General features: G+C 39.3%; 2 protein-coding genes across 5 annotated transcripts in view; one reads left to right on the forward strand and one right to left on the reverse strand.

The window, feature by feature from the left end:
* ARHGEF38 (Rho guanine nucleotide exchange factor 38) overlaps window positions 1-16,119 on the forward strand; it is a 29,143-nt gene extending 13,024 nt beyond the window's left edge. Inside the window, exons 4-13 of the mRNA XM_026078454.1 lie at window positions 138-155; window positions 4,985-5,184; window positions 5,707-5,840; window positions 7,538-7,642; window positions 8,844-8,963; window positions 11,315-11,635; window positions 13,344-13,484; window positions 14,420-14,618; window positions 14,774-15,036; window positions 15,910-16,119. Of these exons, the coding sequence (XP_025934239.1) occupies window positions 138-155; window positions 4,985-5,184; window positions 5,707-5,840; window positions 7,538-7,642; window positions 8,844-8,963; window positions 11,315-11,635; window positions 13,344-13,484; window positions 14,420-14,618; window positions 14,774-15,036; window positions 15,910-16,095 (1,687 nt within the window). The 3' untranslated portion in view covers window positions 16,096-16,119. The remainder of the gene's footprint in view (window positions 1-137; window positions 156-4,984; window positions 5,185-5,706; window positions 5,841-7,537; window positions 7,643-8,843; window positions 8,964-11,314; window positions 11,636-13,343; window positions 13,485-14,419; window positions 14,619-14,773; window positions 15,037-15,909) is intronic.
* Window positions 1-21,827, reverse strand: part of INTS12 (integrator complex subunit 12) — a 52,506-nt gene that overhangs the window by 7,610 nt on the left and 23,069 nt on the right. For 2 of the 4 annotated variants that reach the window (XR_003255596.1, XR_003255597.1), the window contains exons 11-16: window positions 21,536-21,744; window positions 16,072-16,269; window positions 13,330-13,400; window positions 12,453-12,582; window positions 10,072-10,129; window positions 733-878 (exon numbers count right to left, since the gene is read on the reverse strand). The gene's annotated coding sequence lies outside the window, so the exon portion shown is untranslated. Of the gene's footprint in view, window positions 1-732; window positions 879-5,416; window positions 6,700-10,071; window positions 10,130-12,452; window positions 12,583-13,329; window positions 13,401-16,071; window positions 16,270-21,535; window positions 21,745-21,827 lie in introns of those variants that run through there. The other 2 variants (XR_003255598.1, XR_003255599.1) reach the window with 2 other exon arrangements.

Below are 21,827 nucleotides of genomic sequence, written 5' to 3' on the forward strand. Positions count from 1 at the left end.
AGCAGCCATAAACCTAACTTAACTGGCCAGTTATGGCTGCTCTGTGTCACTGAAGTGTATCTGGGAATCTGGCCCATGATTGGTATAAATCCTTTCAGGAGGAAGCTAATATATGTTTTGTTTTTCTCCTTTTGCAGAAAGATATACGAGGAAGAGTAAGTATATGCCTTTTTCAGATATAAAATAATCTTTTAAATATCTTTAAATTATCTTAAATATGCTTAAAACTGTACATTTGGGAATGTTAAGAACACAAGCATTTTGTTTCAGCATAACCCATAGATTTCTCCAGGACATAAGTGATAAAGACTTCCAGTTTTAATTTCTATAACTGTCTGGTTTGCTAATTACTACCGCACCAGCTTTGCTGCATCTTGCAAAACTTGTGCTTTGTGAAGCTATTTAATCTGCTTGCCAACCCATTCAGAGCCCTTCATTATCACCTTGTTGTCTATGAAATGGGCTCGGAGAGTTCTGAAGTTCTCCGGAGTGCTTCTCAACAACACAGTGAGGTCTTTGAAATCCAGGCACTCTTAAATAATTTTGTGCAGGCCTTTGTAAACCTGCTCAACGTACATTAGGTTCGCATGTAAAGCTATTTCTAAAGTGACGACCTTTCTGTAGCCCTAAGTGTATAAGAGGTCCATCTTTCCCAGGATATTCCCTCTGACAGTGGCTGGAAGAACATCAGAAGAGAACAAGCGTATAACAACACTTTGCCAGAATACTCACCCAGCCTCCAGTAAGTTGTGGTTAAGGGACTTCTGAGCCAAATGTCACATCTTTGAAAAGCCAAAAAGGAGAGTTAATATCAAGGCTGCAGTTTCTGGACATCCGGCAGGTCAGCATCATTGAAATGCAACAAATCCAGAAGTTACCTGCATGGAGAGGTCAAAGAAAGGGTTAGCTGAACTGAAGAAAATGATTACAATCCCAGACAGAAATGTTAAGAAAGAAAAGAGGAGCGGGTGTGCTTTCTATGGGTAGGAGAGGAACACCTGTAAGGTCAGAGAATTTGTCAAACTGTCAATCAGTCACACATCAAAAATGAGATCAGTGTAAAAATAATCTTGATTCTTAAGTAGACACTGAAGGATTGCGTTTTGAACCTCTAAAGTTAGGGTTTTCAAGCTTCATTCAATGATAAGAAATAGTTTTTTTGTATAGGGTTTCCATAAAGAAGATTCTTGGATACTCCCTTCTCTCAGGGAGCTGGGGCTTTAAGAGGGACACAAATATGTAGAAAATAACCATAAGATCAAGTGAGACAGCAACACACATAGAAATAGCACAAGACTGGCTGCTTTGACTTGCATAACCCTATCAGAAATGAATGCCCAGTTATCTCCTTCAAACAGTTTCTAATAGAGTCTAGGATACAACTYGCTGAGTTTACATGATTCCCTAAGCAGTGGTCTATCGAAACTGGCTCTCGTAAAGCTGCATAAGAGTGCAAGCAGCTAGGTTTAGCTGAGCAGCCCTCCCTGCACTTGGCTATCTCACACAGCGTGGTGGCATTTGTGTCCTCTGAACGGCAGGGCACTCAGAAATGCCATCTCCTGCAATTCAGCTTAGAAGTTGTGGAGTCTCAGCAGCCATTCAGCAGGACTGTGCCTAAAAATCTGGTTAATGTTGACCTAGAAAGCAGAGCATAGCTCACCTCAACCCATCTGTGATGTCACTGGTCCCAGCTCCCTTTACATTCAAGCACGCTAAAGAAAACAGTTACATAAATACCAAACAATGCTGCCCTTTGCTGTCAACTGGATAGGTTAAATCCTGCTTGGATTTACAGCTGTGCAGCCTCAGTGAATTCCCTGGGTTTGCATGAGAATCATACGGCACAGTAAATTATTTCCCCTACATGTTTTGTACTAAAATGGACTTGGCTCACACACAGTAAACCATAAAGCCTGAGTCTTTAAATCGTATTGCAATCTAGGATGCATGTACACAGTTCCAAAACTGCCAAGTGGAATACGACACCAGCCTCAGCCCCGTTATATCATACCGGCTATCATGTTCTCCACTGGAACTACCTGTTAGATAATGAGAGAATGTGAAACTAAATATTGAATCACCTGTCTCTGCATAGCTTGCCACAATGCATTTTTTAAGCAGGTGGGATTCTTTTTGTATTGGAGACCTTACTTTGTTGCGTAGAGGAGAAAAAGGTATGCTGTGAAGCCCACTGCAGTTAAGACAGCTACATGCACTGCAGAGCTACAGTAATAATTTGCAATGAGATTAGTACAGCTACTTCTGGCCTAGAATACTTGCTAAACTCATGATAAGATGGGGTGGCTGAAGTAGCATCGCAAATGAATTATCAACTTAATTTTCTGCACAATAGATGTCACAAGCCGTTACACATCTGTTTCAGTTGTGTGGCAAGGCCACATTCTGCCGGGCTGCTGGGTGTTCTGACGGGGCGTATTAGAAACAGGACTAATCTAGGGAGAGTGGTTATCATCAGATAATCTTGCTGGGGAGAATTAGATGAGTTGAACTTTGTGGCATTTAGTGCCCCCAGGGAGTCATTATCTTATAACAAACCTACTATCTTTCAAACCATATTGCTAGACTGTGTCATGCAGATATGCGAACAGAGGGCTGTTTATCACTTGGGCAGCTGTCCAAAGTGCAACTATATAAAGAGAAGACACTTGAAGATTTTTCCATTCATGAAGCAGCTTTTATAGATTTGCATTCATGGGGCTTTTCAGAGAAAACAATAACAATTTAAGATTTTTTTCATTATTGCTGCCAGAAGCTGAAAGAAGGGAAAATAGCTCTCTATATTTAATGTAGGATACAGGGGAAATGAGGAGTATTGAAATGAGAAGAAATTTTGGGGACATTAAGAAGCTTTAAAAGGCATCTACTGTTAATTTTTTTTCATGCAGAATTTTTACAGATAACGCCTCTGTGAGAGAAATGGTTTAAATATGTAGATGACTCTTCTCAAAGGCATTCAAATTGTTAGTTAATTAGTCAGCAGTAAGGATTGGCTCTTGTTATATGTATATATATATGTAAGTGGGAATGAAAGCCTTTTCCCCCTTCTTTTACTCCTTCTGCTGTACAAAACAATAGATAGCAGCCTGCAAAATAAGTGGATGCTCAATGTTGTTTGCACTTTCCTTCTATATGGTATTATTTCCCTATCTTTCCATGTTCAGAAATCCTTCTTCCTCTAGCATTACCTTGCCTGTACTTAATCTCAGACAACCTTTTTCTCTCCATGATAGCCCTTCCAGGCATGCAAATGGAAAGCTCTGGTCTGCATTACAGTCCTTCACACTACTGCCAATAACTCACTCTCAGTTTCAAAGGGGAGGTCTGTGAGTCACATGCAGTTCACACCAGCACTGGTGGCAGCGCATTTCCCAGTTTGCTCAGGAGAGTGCTGTGATGAGAAGAGACAACAGACCATTCTGTCATTGTGCTGCCAAAAAGAACAAACTGTGCAGAGCTTGCAAAAAGAGATAGGTGCAGGCTGTGAACAGCTGCTTGTTTGGTGGCTCGGCTTTGCAGCATGGGAGAAAAAGATGAAGAAATCTGAGCATTTTAGTAGGGCTAGTTCAAAGCTCCCCGGTAACATTTTTGTTATCCCAGGCAAAAGTACAAAAAAAGCATGTTGGTCCTCATCCTTACAGGTGGCAAAATTCAGTATTGTGCCACAGCAGCAGAACAGCTTCCCCTGGGCAAAGACTAAGCCACAGCCTCAGTAATAGCCAGCCCTGGCCCTAGGCCCATAGGGCTTGGCCATCTGGTGCTACCTGCTCTGTCAAGACAGTACATTTCTATCAGCCACAGGGATGGAAATGAAAATGCATGTGGCTGGTCCTGCCCTCTTTCCCTGTTTTCTTTCAGACTTGGAAGAATTGGCCTGCAAATTGCACAACCTCTTGTCTTAAAACCAGGAGAGCATGAACAAAGCCTGGTTCAGAATGGGTCTTGAGCATAAATTCAGTGGGTTGATAAGCACTTCGCATGGGGGCCAGAGAGCTCAGGTGGCCCTGTTGACCTGAGTCACTCGGGACTTGGTGCCCCGCGAAGCTGCTCTGCTGCCAGTCCTGAGCCAGCAGGGACCAAGCCTGGAGCCACAGAGAGTCCCTGCACCCATGCGGGAAGCTATGATTTTGCTACCATTCCCTGTGTCCATGCTGGAAGCTATGATTTTGCTACCCTCATCCTTCTGCCACTCTAGGCAACTGCCTACTTTGCCTTTGCTTAAGGCGACTTCCAGCAGGTTGCATCAAGCCTAGGTAAACATCCTATATGTTCAGTGTTCCCCGAAACCAAATCCAGTATACTTTGAAAGCTCAGCAATCATTAGATATAACCTGCTGGAACCCAGTAGAGAAATACAGCAGGTAAAAGACAGTAAAACTACTGGGGTCACAGTGGCAAGTTGAGAGGTGTTGTGAGAAGGGATGCAGCAGCACATGGGCATCCCAGTTACTCACAATAAGGAGATGTTGCAATCTTAAGGTTGAGGGGCCAGAGCAGGAGGTTACAGCCACCACTTACACCCCCACTTACATGCATTTCTCAAACTTCCTGTTATTTGTTTTTCCACCTACATCTGCCTTCTTTGGTGTTGTGATATGTAAGTTGTACCATACGCACCCCCTCAGACCGAGTGGGACAATTTCAGAGGTAATGTCTAAGCAATAGTCTGGCAAATTGCTGAAAATACAGAAAACTCAGACCTGTCTCACTGAGGGGGCGAGAGGATGGTTTCATTTACAACTGCCCATGTTTCCTGACAGATGTGTCTTACTTTTGACATAAGTGGTAATTGCATCTCTATGACTCAGTGCAAAGCAGTGCTCTGGTTTTGATATTTTCTGTAGTTGAAAGCTCAACTGAAGAATATAAAAGGCAACAGCTTCAATGACTAGAGAGAAATAATAAGAAGTTTTTGTCTTCAAGGAGTTTCTCCTTATGTGACAATTTCTTTTTGTATAAATTACAGAGGAAAGCCAAATCTAATGGACATGGGATCCCTGATGATCAAACCAGTACAACGGGTGATGAAATATCCCCTGTTACTCTGTGAACTCTTGAATTCAACTCCTGCTTCTCACCCTGACCACAAAGCACTACAAGATGCCCTTTTTGCTATGAAAAACATTAATGTGAACATTAATGAACTTAAAAGGAGGAAAGACTTAGGTAAGAAAAAGGCACAGTAAATTCCTCTCTCTTTGTAGATTTGGGCTGATGATTACAAGAGAGGTTTCAACTCCAGTCATGTTACCAGAGCAGTTTCAGTGGGTGCTGCTTAAGCTGTGCAATAAGCTGGGCTTTAAGAAGGTAAATAGATGCCTTGGTGCTGCATGTCCTCAGCCAACTATGTTATCTCACAGGGGACACAGACTCCATAAAAATGAAAAAGAAGACAGAATCCATGTTATATCCATGTTCATTGTCAGTAATGCAGCTGCAAACACGAATAATAATTAAGACACAATGGTAGCGATTTTTCTTACAGACTTGCCATGTTGAAGCCTTAACTYACTCTTCCAAAGGCAAGGATTGATAACAAGGTTTTCATCGTCTCAGGCATTTTCACACAAGATTACAGCAAGTGACATCAAAGTATCTGGTCTCAAATGGTTTCATATTTGTGTGCCCTACTCTGTGAAAGGCCCTATGAATACAGATTATTAGTGTCATGAAATTCTCTGTCTGCAGTACTGAAGTATAAGAGAAATGATGATGATGAATCGTTTAAAGAAAAGTTCTCCCGACTGAGCATTCACTCCATTAGCAAGAAATCCAAGAGGGTCACCAGCCACCTGAAAATACTGACGGGGGGAGAACCTCAGGTACTTGCTCATCCAATCACACATTTGCATTGACAGTGTTAGTTCTGGTTTTGCACAAAGTTTTTTTTCACAATGTTTTGGAAATAGATTTGGGGTGTTGCTTTTTTTGCATCATCTATAAAGTCATTTTCTGAGTGTCAAAGACAGAAAAGATTGTTGTGATTGAAATAGAGAATAACGTAATGTGTTTTCCACCTTTTCTTTTGCACCTAAGAGTTTCTGAAACATCTTCAACAGAGAGGAAGTGACCAATAGTTTTATGAAACTCATCCTGAGATCAGCTGTTTGTGGATAGACTGGGAATGGTTATTGTTGGTGCTGAGGACATGTTCAATCCATCTTACTCTGCATCATAACATCCAGGTCCTGAATCCACCAAGGAAAATCAGTAGTACTTATCTTCTGATTAGTAAAAGCAATGAGTTTGCCTCTACATGTGTAAGAACCTGTAACTGTCAAAACTACCAGAGGCAAAGAATTCTTTGTGATAAATCTGATGAGTGCCCCAAAATAAAACACTCCTTAATAATTTTGAGGTTGTAATTCAAAACCTGTCAGGATAAACATTTTCAGGAAATCTTAAATCTAAATCTCAAAGAAAATCAATTATAACTGACCTTAAAAATGATATCTGGTGCACCTCATTGCACAAGATAGTTGATTATACAAGGTCACTTGTCTTTCTAGATGTGACCTTTCAAGATTTGTGTTGTTTTTTCCTGTTTTGTTCTTTATCAGTGGTTTCCCCCTTTCTCTGATGCAAACTACCCACATTCATTTTTTTGTTCATTTATTTGTACAGTGGAAATTCTGGTATCTTCTTTGGTTTTCCCACCAAACTCCATGGCAGACTGGAACACTGAAAAGAGTATAAAATCAGAGACAACCATGGAGCTACATTTGATTGAGAGGAGATGTGATTTTTCTTTCTTTCCAAGTCTTTGTTTTCTGCTTGTTTGGATTTTTAAAAATAGTTTTAAGCTTGCAAACTCCATTTGCAAACATTTGCAAGTGACTTTTGAAACAAGATACATCTGTTAAAGATTCATCCCTCCATCCTCTGTAGAGACTGAGAAAGCTCACAATTCACAGCTCTGAGACATGCTGTGACCCTTACAGCAAAACCACTGAAAACCAACTTTGAGATTTCTCATATTCTTCAAGTAAAAAGTAGGCAGATATAAACATATTTTCAGGGATTCTTCGGATAGCATAAAAAAGTAAAACCACTCCATTGATGGTGAGAGTATTAGCTAAAGAGCGGGCGTTGCTCTAGAGGTAACAGCACCACCTACAGCCTGCCTGAGGGAAATCTCCCCATTGTCCACATACATCAGCACTCGGAAAGCAACGCGATGACATGAATAGATGTCTTACATTTTTACTCTTATTTCCCCAAATGGGACAACAATATATAGCAAATGAAGGGTTTACTGATGTAGATGTGCTTATAACTCCCTACTGCCATAAGGCTTGGCAAAAATTAAGATCTCTGTCATGTAGCCCAGTGCCCTCGACTTTTCTTGGATTAAAACTTGAGTAGTTAGTTTTGAGAGAATTAGAGAATCAATCTGTTCTGTCTTCAAAGGGAGGAGTTCAGGGAAGGCTTTAGATTTTTCCAGCAAAGCTCTGGGCATTTCTTTCATTAACGAGATTCCTTTGTGCTGCCAAAGTAATAGTGCAAACATCTATTTTAGGTGAAAGATCAGACTTTTAATAAAGAGGAAAAGCTGTTTCGAAGTTTAGAAAAGACTGTGAAATTTTGCATGAAGAACATTTCATTCTCCTCACAACATCTAGAGGTGGGTACATGCTTTTATGAAATCTGTGGCCACAAACCAGATCCATAACCAGTTTAACACATATTTCTGCCACTGGTTATGCAAAACCAAATTAATAATAAGCAGGCCTGTCTGCATTACAATATGTAGCAAGCAAACTGTGCTTCTGCTGCATTATTGAGTTCATGGCAAAGAAGTTACAAAGCCACATAACATGAATGCATGTTCTGCATTTTTCAATTTACACAGCAGGCTTTATGGAGACTCCGGGGGTGCAATGCAGAAAAGAAGGTGCTGTCTGGTGGCACAGTTATTACTTTAGATCACAGTACGTAGCCACCATACAGGTCATGCACCTGTGCTGGAGTAGAGCAGCAACTACTTCTCATTAAAAAGTGCAGAACCAAGTTGCAGCCACATGAATTAGTATGTTCTAAAATAGGTACTGGACTGAAGACTCCTTCCTTCATCCTCTTGCTATGTTGAGTTAAGGGATAGCATTAGATTTACAGAGTGATAAAAGTGCTGTAAATGTCTTCACTTTAATCCCCCTCTTGGAAAATGTGGTTTGGCTTGTGACTTACCAACTTTTGCCTCTCATGGATGAGTTCCCAACTTTGCAGAACACACAAGGTCCTTCAAAGCATAAGTTTGCCCAGGCTGGTCTTGAAGTTTGTTTGAGAAGTAAGTAAGATCACCAGCCAGCTGGCCAGGACTTATCAAAAACACACCTTGTTTGGTTCGACAAACAAGGGAAGTCCTGTGCACTCACCCAACAGACTTGTTGACTGTGATGGTGTTGACAGTTCATTATCCAAAGGGATGCACCCTTCATTAACGTTAAAATTCACTATAAGTGAAATGTACCACTTCAGTCCTACTTAATCCTCCAAAATAGGCCTTTGAGGCTGCATGAGTCTTGAGCTGGCTACTTGCTGAAGAGTAACTAACTTCCAGTGGGAAGCTCATTAGTTTCAGGTATACTTTTTTTCAGCTGAACGTTAACAATATTATTCTTAAATAGTTTACATGGAAAATAGAACACAAGAAAATATTATCACAGTAAACACACAATGATTGGAAATTGCACTGATAACCAAATAGATACCAGAGATGGAAAATATTTCTGATTCCATCAATATTATTGCAGTGCCCGCATGAGTGAATGCAGTATATTAAAGAAATCATACTACATTTTCATCTTTGTACCATCTTTTCATAGGATTCCATATATCTAGCTGCACAGAATATAATTGGGCTTCAAGAAATTTTGCAAGATAAAGAAGAAGTCAATGATGGTTCAAATAAACTGAACAACACTGGAAATCTCTGTGGAGGCCTTGTAAGTTTATGCAATATCCAATGTTACACGGCTATCTGTATGTGTGAGAAAAGGTATATGTGGGTAAGACTCCGAACAGAAAAGAGCAAAAAGCCTTAGGAATCCATAGGGAAAGATGGGGGAGGTCGGTTGAGTTTCTATACGAAATGAGATAAAATTCAGTTTGGAGCAGAACTCTGCTTTTGCTAGTTTTGTTACTAACACTCACAGTTTTAGAGTGGGTGTTGTGATCTTTGTTGTACTCATAAACTATTAGCTCCTGGAATCATACACCTATGAAAATTTTTTCAGGTACGTTCCTAGCCTTCATAAAGGGAAAGCTTTTAAAATCTGGATACAGCCCATAAAATTTAAAAATCAATAAAAACATTTATACATAATAGTTTTTCAACTAGTGTCTTACTTTCAGGGCCCARATGAACTCTAAGCCTGGTTCTACTAAGCTAGAATAAAATGTATCTTCAAAATAGAGCCGGCTGCTTCTTCAAACAACTGCTCAGGCTGGACAAATAAGAGATGGAGCTTTTCTTATACTTTCTTAGGCCTGTAGCGTCCAAACTGTAGCCACTTAATCCTTTCCAACAAACTGAAGAGTGTCTGCCAAAAAACAGAAGGATCTTTGACAGACCTCATCCTCCCAGATAATGACAGAGAAATGAGATTTTGCATTTCTTTTCCTTTGAAGTTCCAGTATTTTAAAAAAATCTCAAAAATTAATCTCAATAATCAAAAGACATTTTCTTTAAAATGAATGAATGTATGAAGTACAGAAAAGCAACTCCTCTATCACTGCAATTGTGACTGCATCCAGTATGGAAGACATCCTCCTTTGTAGAAGCTTCAAAAAAAAAAGCAGAAGAAATTCCACAACAGATAAAATAGAAAATTTTTTTTCCAGAAAAAAACTTTGTACCTGTTACTGGCTCATGACCCAACTGGCCTGAAGGCTCACATACTTTCTAAAAAACATTTTAAATTGTATTTTTTTAACAGTGGACATTGTTATTAGCCATGTTTATTTTTGCTTATTTTCTATTTATTTCTGTGTCTTGGATTTACAACAGGCTGTTTTATGTATAAGATTAAAAAAAAAAACTTTTGTCCTTACCTTGCATAATGAGCAGATGTTCTCAATGAACAATCCATGGCATTCTTTGCTTCTTTTCCTGAAAAGATGTTATCAATGGAGAACTCAGCAACGGGCCCAGCTTAAGCCATTCTTTCCTTTGTGCAACTGTTAATAATGAATACCTTCATCTCTCCTCCTCTTTTAGGGACAATTTCAGGGCTAAAATCCACAATAGCTTCTTCTCTTCCACAAATCAGGACCAGAGCTTTGAAGAACTTCAGTTTTCTTAATGTATCAAAAATTGTTTTACTAAACACAGCCCAGTTATTCAAGTGGAAATAAAATGGAAACGACCTAGGCAGTGCACAGCAGCTTGGCCTTGGGAGAGCACTTCTGGTGATGTGCTCTCCTCTGTGGTGCATTATGGAGGGGAGAGGGATGCCACTTTTTTATTCTCAGACTCAGCCCAACAACTCATTTCATATAGAAAAACCTAGAGCCTTAACATGACAGAGTGTTTCACTCATCACAAGCTTGTGTTGTATTTGAACAAGTGACCTACAAGAATAAAACTTATTTCATGCAGTATTAATCTGTTGAGACTAATGGAAAGATCTGAGAAAGAGTTTGTTCTTTTACCAGGTGCCTATTTGTTGATTACTGTAGATAAAAAAAAACAGGCATAGCATATTTTAATCAAATCAGGTGATTGTCTGTGTGTTTGCTTAAACAGGACTTGAGTTACAGCTGTTTCCAGAAAAAAAAAAAAAACACTTTGATATCATTAAAAAGGAAGAATGCCATTTAACAAGACTTCATTGCCTCTAGACTTTATCTTGGCATGGTCCTTGATAATTATGCAAATCCCAGTTTCATTGGAGCATCACACTACGAAGTCAGTGGTTGGCTCAGGCACTAAGAAACATGCTCACCTACCCTCTGGTTTCAGTTCTCATAGTTCACTGGACCACTTCACCGATCCTTGCCTCGGTTTTTCCTCAGTGATAACACACTGATGGCCGTACTGTAGGCTACATGCTCTGAGGGACCATTACTATTATCAGACACTTTTAGCGGCAAAACTGTTGCCTCTCTTTTGCAATGTTATGAAGGAGTTTCCAACTCATGCTAGACCCTGCTTGAGGCTGTCTCTGACAGTAATGCTTTATGAAGTGTTATTAACAGATTGTTGGCTAGGTTGCCATCAGGCTTAACCTGCTACTGTATGAATAAAAAACTGTATGAATGAAATAATATGTAGGTTTGTTTTATACCTTTCCAGATGTTTCAACTGGACAAGCTCATTTTGGCTCCTCTCTCAGCACTACAGGCCTTGTTTCCAGGCCCACAGAAGCTCATCCAGAAGCGCTACGACAAGTTGTTGGACTATAACAGCTACCTTCAGAGGTCAACAGGAGAAGAGCTGGACCTAGCAAAGAAAGACTATGAGGCTCTAAATGCACAGCTAGTGGAAGAACTTCAGATATTCAACAGAGCAGCCAAGAAGATTGTGTTGAACTGCCTGCATTGCTTTCTTACCCTCCTCAGGAACATTATGTGTGCAGCACTTCAGTCAAATTCGGCTGTGGTGGTGCCTGTTCCAGTAAGGACATTAGAAATGGATGTAGCTCTGTGTTTGTCTGTCTGTCTTTTTTCTTTCTGTATGATTCGGCTAGAGACACTTAGAACACATAGCTATAAGTAACCCTGTTTTTTTTCTTTTGTACTGCTGAGCACAAGCAGGCTTTGTTTTTTTATACTTTACAAACTCAGCTCTTAAGCTTTGTCAACCTTCAACTTTTTTTTTTTCTAAGAATGATCCTAATGAAGCTGTTCCAGCTATTGCAGTGATATTAATGGTGAGAACATTACAGTGAAGCAAAAAGGAGGCGTTGCCAACATTTTAGTCTTAATTTCTTCGAGTCTGCCATGAGCAGCCTAGAAAATGCAGGAAGAAAAATTCCAAGAAAGTGCATGAACACTCCTGCTACTGCTAGACCTGTGGAGTCACACAGAAGACTGCAGCGCAGAAGTGGGCTAGGAGAAATCTGATGAAATAATTTCTATGAGAAGCAATTTGCTTTTAAACCCAAGTATTCCACAGAAGCTCCTGCAGACTCTTTAGGCATTAAGGAATAGCTCGGGCTCTACTGGCATTTTTAGAAAGTTCAAATCATTTCACTGATGTAGCCAAAGGTACCAAAGGTGCCTGCCTGAGCTGCAGAGGACATTAGTTCCTCCAGCCAGCTCTTCCTGTGCACTGTGATCATGACGTTAAGATTCATGTTAAGAAATTATTCTTTACCAATTTGTGTGAAAATCACACAGACTTTCAGTTTTGTTGTATTTTTTCCTGGAGAAGCTGAACCCTCTGAGAAACACAGCTGTGAGGCTGCCTCCACAACTGCAAGCCCACTCACCTGAAGTGGAGCCATGTTTAGGTGACTGTGACTGGACAAGACTCTACATATGAAACACCTTGTAGTTAGGTCTTTCTGGAGTATTCCTTTCCACCAGGGGTTGAACACAGCACTTCACAGTCACTTGTAGCTGAAAAAATTAGAAAGCAAGGTCAGGATCAAAACATAGAGCTGCACTGATTAATGGGAAAATGAGCACTTTTCCTGCATGAAGAAATTGCATCCCTATAATTTGAGCATTGTATGTTTTGGAAGCAGTTGTATTGAGCATTGTTTTCAGTGGGGATTTGCCTATAAAATTACCTTTTTTTTTTCTGTTTATATCAGCAAATACATTTGGGGTTAGGTATAGGCTGAAAGCACTTATTTAGTGCCACAGACGGAACTTCAGCTAACCCAACTATCTTTGACCTGGTAGTGGCACACAGTTTCATAAACACACAGCTGTGGGGTAAGTTACTCCAAGCCTTATGGCACATTGGCCACTCTGTGATAACTGCTGGGATGCACATTTGCATCTGAAAGCAGGTGACTCAGTAGCATAAGTACAAGGCTGTTCATTTTCATCATTTCTCATCACTGTTTCATCACTCGTTTTCATTTTAATCACTGTTTCATTTCATCATTTTCAACAGTTTGGAATATTTTTTAATGATTTAAGTTAAATCACTGTGTTCTGTAAATCTAATAGTAATCATTATAAATTTTTTTAAGCAAGGATCTTTCACTTTTCTTTCTGTCTTATGTCTAACACAGCATGGGCTCTGCAGGATATAATAGTAACTTGTCAGATTTCCTGATTCCTAGTGTTCATCCCATTACACCAAATCTGCTGTCTAAAATCTCCTTACCATCTTGTTCATGAGATCTAACCCACCTTTGTGTTTGCAGCTGTCTTCCTCAAGCATCTGTGAAGTGCAGAATCAGTTGATGGAGGAGGTTCACAAGCTGAATTTTGTAAAAGAAAACAGCAGTGCAACCTTTATTGAGAGAAAATTGAGCTTGGAAAAAAAGAAGCCTGTCCCAACTGTGGTTTGTGTCATACTTTTGAATTGTGTATGAAGCATCCTCTTTTGATCRCTTTTGAAACAAATCAGTTTTTATGCCACCTAGAGGTTTGTGCTGGGTCCCTTCATTGGGAACCTGAATTGGGTTGTTGGAATGAAGCTTTTCCATTCACCAGTAATTTCTGAAGGTTTTCCACTCTCTTTTCATATTAGTATCTTGAAACTCTACTTGAAATCATCTCTGACAATCCTTAGGTCTTTAAGCACATTAACTGTAAGACTGTACATGCAAAGTTCAATTGCTGCTCTTTTAAAATAGTCTTACTGTGCATCTCAATCTTCTGATTAACAACTTTTTGCTTCTCTTTTTCAGCTATGATCCTTTGTGTATTTCTTTGTGTATATTTATACATACACTTATATATAAAACACATATATACACACACATATATATACATACACCCAGATCAGAAGATGCAGAAAATCCACCAGGAAATCTGTGTGTGCCTAGTTCCCCATCTAATCAGACACTTCCAAAGCTTTTAGGAGTCTAGTTTATAGTAAAATAAAAACTTAGGTGCAGATTTACTGGAGAAACCAAGGAAGCTGTAGGATTCCTTTTAGCATCAGTAAGAAACAGATGCTCTTGCTAGTGTGATGTGTTATGGTCACATTGGTGTGCAGCACCTCCCTCTCTGCCCTTTAAGCAAACTGTGACTGGATGTGGTTTAAGCAGTTAATAGCATCTCACCCTTATAGAGCAAGGTAATTTCATACAAATAGAAGACCATTCAGAGATTATCGTTTTTTTTATAGTTCTTTAGATAATTCCTTGATCTGTATGTAAAAAAATATAGAGCCTGTGGCCACATGCAGTATACACTAGTTTCTTTTATGCATCCTTGTTTCTCTAGAAATGGCCTCAGAACTATTGCCAGTGAGTATTTTCTTTCTTTTCAGCTCGAAACCCCACATCAGACAGAAGACCACAGGTCCAAGCTGTTGTCTACATACAGCACAGAACTGCTGTTTCAAGCTAAGCGCAAATGCAATGCCACACAGGAATTCGATATTGATTTACATGAAGGAGAACTGGTGGCTGTTGTGGAGCAAAAGGACCCCTTCGGAAGTACAAGCAGATGGCTTGTTGATACAGGAAGTAAGTTATTTGCACAAACATCCCAATAACAGCTTTTCTTTGGGCTATTGATTTCTTTTCATTCTGGCCCCATCTGTTTGCCTCTGTCATACTGACAGCTGCATGAAATGGTTGGTTTCGAAATGTTTATTTTTTTCTCTTATTCTGATATCTAGTCCTTAAAGGGTATGTGTATTCCTCCTTCCTGAAGCCTTACAATCCAGCCAAGGTGCAGAAGGACATAGCAGAAAACAGTTTCTGTGATGATGATTTTGATAATATCAGCCTCTTTGTTTCTTCACGGCCCACCACTGATAGCAGCGTAAGAAGTCCAGGACACAGTAAGACTGACAGCAACTCATCTCCTATTAATTTCTGCAAAAATCCAACAATTAAGGGGACAGAGACTGATGGTATTCAGGATATGGATGATCAGCATGTAAGTGTGATATATACTGTGCCTGTCTTTTTGTTTTTCCTATTTCAAATCCAAAATTATACTGCTTAGAATTTAAATGGTTTCCCTTTTACACTGCAGAAGGCTTCCGCTAACCTGTCAGTATGACAAGGGAAGTCCCACAGCTCTCATTATCCTCTGCTATTCTTTGGGTTTCTTAAACAGCTACAAGGTGGGAAAAGATAATCAGAGTTAAACTGTGAATCATAGTTCTGTCTTACAGAAAACACAGCTGCATTAGTCTAGCATACGTACAATGACTCAAGGCTCTCCTATGGAGTGGGGGCCTCAGAAATAGCTAAGTTCTGGGTTTTTCCACTTACCTTTGAGGAGAAAGCTGTGGCAACGCTGATCAGCAAGGTACAGAAGTGACCTGTTTGTACTATTTCCAGATCAAATTACTGCAGATAGGATATTTGGCAGCCGAGAAGATGGTTTGAGGGATTCATGTTAACAGTTGCCACATTTAAGTACAGGAGCTTTAGGAAAGGTGGTTCTCCTTGATGAAACCTTGCTGTAAATGCTCAGGCCAGCACTCCAAGCTTGCTGACATTTGATGTGAACTGAAAATCTTATTAGCCTGGTGTGTTCTTTTGATGGTGCCTAATAGAGCTTGGTTTGTTTCTTCCCTTGGAGAAATATTCAGATTCTTCAATTTTACTTTTTCTTTTTTTCTTTTTGGCCCTGTTATTTGTACTCTGTGCAGCCATTACAGACCATGTAATTATATACTGGTTCGTATATGTTATTACACATTTTGTGTATACATAATTCATACTAATATACAAGGATAGGGTAAGATGCGGTTACATTTCTGGATTCAGATCTTTTTTTTTTGTGGCTTTCCTTTTTCAGACATTTTATGCTGTTTATGCATTTCAAGCAAGAAATGATCAGGAACTCAGTCTTCAGGAGTACCAGAGGGTTAGGATACTTCGTTTTTCTGACCTGAGTGGCAATAAAGAATGGTGGCTAGCAGAAGCCAAAGGTCAGAAAGGATATGTACCATCTAATTACCTTGGGAAGATGACATATGCTTAGGAACAGAAAGGTCCATTGAGCCAGTTTCTCTGAAGTAGACAGAATAATAATCTATTACGGTTTGCAGCAAGCAAGGCAAACTCGCAAGTGATTGACAGAAGCCATGATATCAGGTACAGCACACAGATGATATTGAGAACTTCCATTCTCCGAAAGCCATCACCTTGTCAAGACCTGAGGAAGAAAACATTTAACAGGAAGACTGATTCTGATTAACGTCCTGAAGAGCTTGCTCTTCCATTACCCCATAATTTTCTCTTTTGTCAAACACTGTCCTACATCAAAAATCAACCTACAAGTATAAATCACGTCTAAAATTATGTTTTTCTTCCATGGTATTAAGCAAATAATATTCAAGATGAAGAAAATTAACCTTGAAAAAGGATAAATTCTGTCTTCAGGGATTCTGTAGTTCAGACTGAATTGTTCCTGAACCTCTATCTTGGTCAACACAGACCCTTCTCAAAACTTGAGCTTTTGGATGTTTGTTTTTATCTTCAGCCACTTTTGTAATGACTTGGAAAAGAAAAAGGGCTTCATTTTTTTAAGGAACATTTCACACATTATAACTTAAAACATACAGAATACATTGGTACCAGTGGCTGGGCTCAGGGAAGAAGGTATGTTTAATTAAACATGGAAATGTGTTTGGGGGTTGAGGGGGGGTGTCACAAAAGAAATAGGTACCATGAAATTTGGAAGTTACAATATTCAAAAAAATTACACAACTATTTCATATCATAGGAAACAGCTTGTAGCAATACGAATGTGCATCAGGATTGAAAAACATCTCCACACTAACTGCTTTATATTGCAGGATCTGCGTACTGAAACAGAACTTGTGTTATTAGACTTGAGAAATCTATGCTTAAAAAAAAAAAGTCAAGCAGTGCTATTTCATGAATATTTGCTGCCTATCTGATTCCTTAGGTCAGATACAGAGATCACAATGTCTAGTAAATAAGCTAGGACTCAAGATGTGTCAAGATCTCTCTTCCAGGAAAAATCATCATTCTCATTCGCAAAGTGCCTGACATTAGATTGAACAGTGAAGAACGTATTGATGAGCTGATTCACTCTTCATTAGATTCAGAGTCAAGGCCTGCATTTTACTAAAGTACCTTCAGAACTGTTAATGCTATTTAAAAAGTTAAAATAGTTCACACTGTATCCTCAATGAGCATGGGAAAATGTAGAAGCCTGAGGAAGGACATGATATCAAGTACTAGTTGTTTAGGTTCACTGACTACAGTGATCTTTAGGACAGGCCAGTGCCCCGCATTTAAGCTAGACTGAACGGTGACCTAACAACATAGTGTTGCTGTTGCCATTGATAACTAATTTCATCACAGCTGATTTTGTTAGAGTAATGCCTAGGACCTCAAATGATGAACGAGGACCTTATTGTGCTAAACAGTGCAAAAGGGGGGGAAAAAAAAGGCTATGCTTGAAGCAGTTGGTGTAAATGAAATACAAGCCTCTGTCAGGTATTTTCTGCATAGCTGCATAATTCCTTATTATTGACTGACCATTAAAGTGACAACACTATTAAAACAGATGTGTGTGTGGGGAAAGGTTGCTGATCAAGGGTATGCACTAAAGCTGTTGGCTGTCAAGTTTCTGCCTCATGTTGCTAAAATGTGGGGTATGAAGATAAAATGATTGAAATCCTTACTAAGATGTAGTAAGAATAACTTGCCAGCAAATAGAGGATGAGAGGAGTTAAGGAGCTGAAGCAAACAGTTTTTGCTACACTAATGAATCCGGTTTCATTTTCTTGAGTGTCCCATATTTTCATTTTATTATGCTAAAAAGCTAGGGAATGTTCTTGAATTTGCTCAGATGATGAATGCAGTGGATCACAGAGATGAAATCCTAACATTTGTGCTGGATTAAATCATATGATAGAGAAGCTTTTGAAATTCTCTGAGATGGACATCCAGAAACTGGTGTGTGAAACTCTGAACTACTGCAATCCAATGAGCAGTAATAATAGATACCATACTGTTTTGTGTAACTGTACACAACCTTGTGCACTTAAATCTTGCTGTTTCCCTAGCGAGCAAAAAAAGGTTCCCATCCATTTCATTAATGACTTAAATTGTTATTACAGAAAACTTGCCTCTAGGTTAAGTGAAGAAAATAAATCTTCGGGGTTGGGGGGTGGGTAATCAGCTTGGATGAATGGACTGAAAGATGTAGAATTGCCCTACTACAGTTTGCACTACTTTGGCTTTTATACTTTAACGTTATGGTGAAGATGAACACAAGAAGCTTTCCAACGTCTCACATTTCAGAATATTTTATTTGGATGTGATCCATATTTTGTATTAGTTGAAACAGTTTTAGAAATGACTGAATTGAATTTAATAGGCTTAACGCAGTCATATAAGCACAATGACAAAGTTTTGTATTTCAGATACTGAAATTAATTAAGAGTCAGAAGAAAAAATTTCTAAAGTCTTAGTTCTGAGAGCTCAGCTTGAGTCATATAGAGGGCCCTGATTTTGAGAGAGCACTGTGTGTGTTCCCCATGAAAACTCAGGCTCTGTGAAGGTGTCTCAAAGTGTATTCAAATGCTGCTCTCCAAAACATTCGCTAGGTATCCTGACGCAACAAAGAATGAAGGACGAAGCCTAAGGGAGCCAGCCACCTAAATTTCATAGAATTTCTGTGGAATTTGTGAACTTCTAACAGGCCATGTGAAACCCCAGTCTATGGATAAGACCCATAATAATTTTTATATTTTGGGAGAATTTATATGACTTTATATCTTCTTTCTTATCCTCACAAAAACTTGGGATTCACAAAGAGTACTTTGTTAGGCTCAGGTGGATTAATCATTTCAGAAATTCAAAGTTTTAGCTGTTATAATTTGATGAGATTACATATATATTGCAAGCTTTTATCTTTGTCTAAAACATATGAATGCAAACTAGAATTTTTGCAAAAATGAAGGAAAGCTCTTGGAATCTAAAGCCTGCCTACATTAAGGAGATTTACAAAATTTCAGATTAGACCTGCTCAGACACATTATTGTTGAGGTAGCACTTTAAATACTAGAAACTCAGCTCYGTTAGGACTCCAGAAATTGCTAAAAACTATGCAATGTTTTTGCAGTTGTTTCCTTAATGTAGAGGAGATTACAGTATTCTAAGAGTTTTCTTTTTCCTATTAATGACAAAACTAATTTATTTTGATTGAAGCAGAGACAGGCCATGGTTTAATAGACCGATCATGCATATATTCAAACGTGCATTTTACTGACTTGACCCATTGAGACAGTGAGCATTCAAAAATATTTCCAAGATTGGGTCCATTTGAACTGAAGTGTTTCTTCCTTCACGGGATATATATTTAAGAGTGTTGCCATTGATTTCTGTGCAATAACCTGGAGTCCAGTAAATATCCAAGCCAAAGAACAGCACAGAGTCTCTGGCTCTGATCTTTGGCAACTCTGTGCTGCACCATGTTCCCTCTGCTTGAAGGGTACTTGTGAACCTTTACTAAGGATTCACCTTTTCAGCACAGATTGAAGAATGATTCCTGCTGACATTGCACCTTAGGAGGCTTCACTGAGTAAATACCTCAAATACTAACGAACACTCTTGCTGTCATTTTGAGATAGCTTGTAAAAATGCAAGTATGTGAAAGAGACCTCATACCTGCAATTGCAAATCTGGCTATGACAACGCTGGTGCCTGCAGATCTATTACTGATAATTCCTCTTAAAAAATTGTTTGTTCAGAAATTGTGAAAAATCTTCTTTTAAATTATTGTAATAATAAAAATATATTTTTGTAAAGATATGTTGTTTTTTTTCCTAAAACAAGACTTCCTAGTCATCTTTCCTAAATATGAGGCACACAAACTTCATTCTGATCCCTTCTTCTTTCTGCCCTACACTGGATTCCTCAGCATGAAATCTGAATTCAGTTGAACAGTACTGTAGAACAGACTGCCTTCCTGAAAAATCAGTTATTAATTCTATCCTAACTGTAACTTCAAAGCAGAAAACATCCATTCCCTTCAATCTATTCTGTTTTTCAACAGTGCCTATCTTACGTATTCAAGAAAAACACTTGATTTAAAAGACCAGGTCTATGCTTTAAATCCTTCCTGATATAACACTTCAAAGAATCACAATCCTAACTGACATTTTTATACCAACAGAAGGAGACTTTATATTTCATTTAGGAAGCTGGTAAAGTTACAGAGGAAAAGTCTTTTGCTCATATAAATTGCAGCTATAGTACAGATTTTGCTAATATAGCTATATCAGCAAACACCATCTCAACTTGGTCTTATTAGAGGGAAAAGACAGGTTTGCATAAAAAGTATAGCATAAGTTATTTTATTCTAAAATGAACAGGAGATAACCTACAGTCAACCCCTACCAGAATTCCAGAAGTAAAAACATCCAGATATCCTTGAATCAGGTCTCAGAGGAATTTTAAAATGGGACTAGCTACCATAATTTGAAAACAAAAATCAAATTTTCCCCACTTTGTTCTCTCCATAAATGATACCTACAAGCAAACTGCAGAGTTCAAACATAAGCTCCCGGGCTCTCGCAAGCAAAACTATATGTATATTCAGAGGCACGACTGAGGCAGTTTTACATCTTGAATCTTCCTGTGGGAGCAAATTTTACTACTAGAGCAAATGCCTTTACACAGGAGCACCCTAGCCATTAAAAGAATCTATCCGCATGCTCTACTTCGTAGTGTAGGCTATATTCTTCAGATTAACATTTAGGAGGCAAAAATGCCTTCTGTTTGCAAATGAAAACCGGTTCAATGTCTTTTCCTACCATACCATCATAAAAAGCCTTCTGTGCTAGAGAGCAGGAAAGATAGCTTGATCCAAAGGCAATAAAAACTTCTGGATTCCTCCTCTCTGCTGTTATTTTTCAATCACCCTGGAAGCTACAGGCAAGAGAAAGATAAAACCTTTTTTCCATCCCCCCCACAGGAAGGGATACTAGAAAAAGAATGCAAATTCTCCAGGTAGCAAAGAACAATCCTGAGCAAATGAAGCTATTTCTTGGGATGTTTAAGAAACCTTAGGTCTAAGTCTTGATTGCGCAGAGGGGAAAGGAGGTGAGGAAAATAGCTGCATGTATCAGCTTTACACATATTTAAAATGTAGGATGATAAAATAAGCTGTAGTTTTCRCCTGTCCTAAAGCCTGAGGCATTTCCCTACTTAGAGATGCTCCCCTTACCATGGAAAGGGCAGAGAGGGGATTGTTGCATGCTGGTCACAAATGGCGAGACTCAAGACACTTTTTCAGCACTCAGTGTGCACGGCCTGAACCACGAGACTGAGACCTGAATGAAACATGGAGCAGCCGAGACGAACAGAGAGCGCACAAGGGAGGAAGAACAGCTCAGGGGTGCAGGCGGACAGGCTGGCAGACCTCATGCTTTCTCCGTTACCTTTCTCAGCAGCAGTGGGTAAAACTCTGGAAACAGCTGAAGGCAGGCCTGTGGGTGTGAAAGCTAGGTCTAGTCAGGAAAACGCCGCAGGCAGGCCTGAAGGGGCAGTTCCCAGGAGGTAGCTACAGCATGTACATACTTCCTTTTTATCAGCGGCCAGGTGAAGCGCAAGACTGCACCGGGGCTGGGGGACTGAGCAGGCTCCGGTGCTGCAAAAGGAAGAGGGAGACAAAGCTGATCCTACCAACACTTTGGAACTAGGAATTTAATACATTGAGCTTGAACAACTGCC

Source organism: Apteryx rowi, unplaced genomic scaffold (genome assembly GCF_003343035.1).
Source record: "Apteryx rowi isolate R43461 unplaced genomic scaffold, aptRow1 scaffold_48, whole genome shotgun sequence".
NCBI classification, from domain to species: Eukaryota; Metazoa; Chordata; class Aves; order Apterygiformes; family Apterygidae; genus Apteryx; species Apteryx rowi.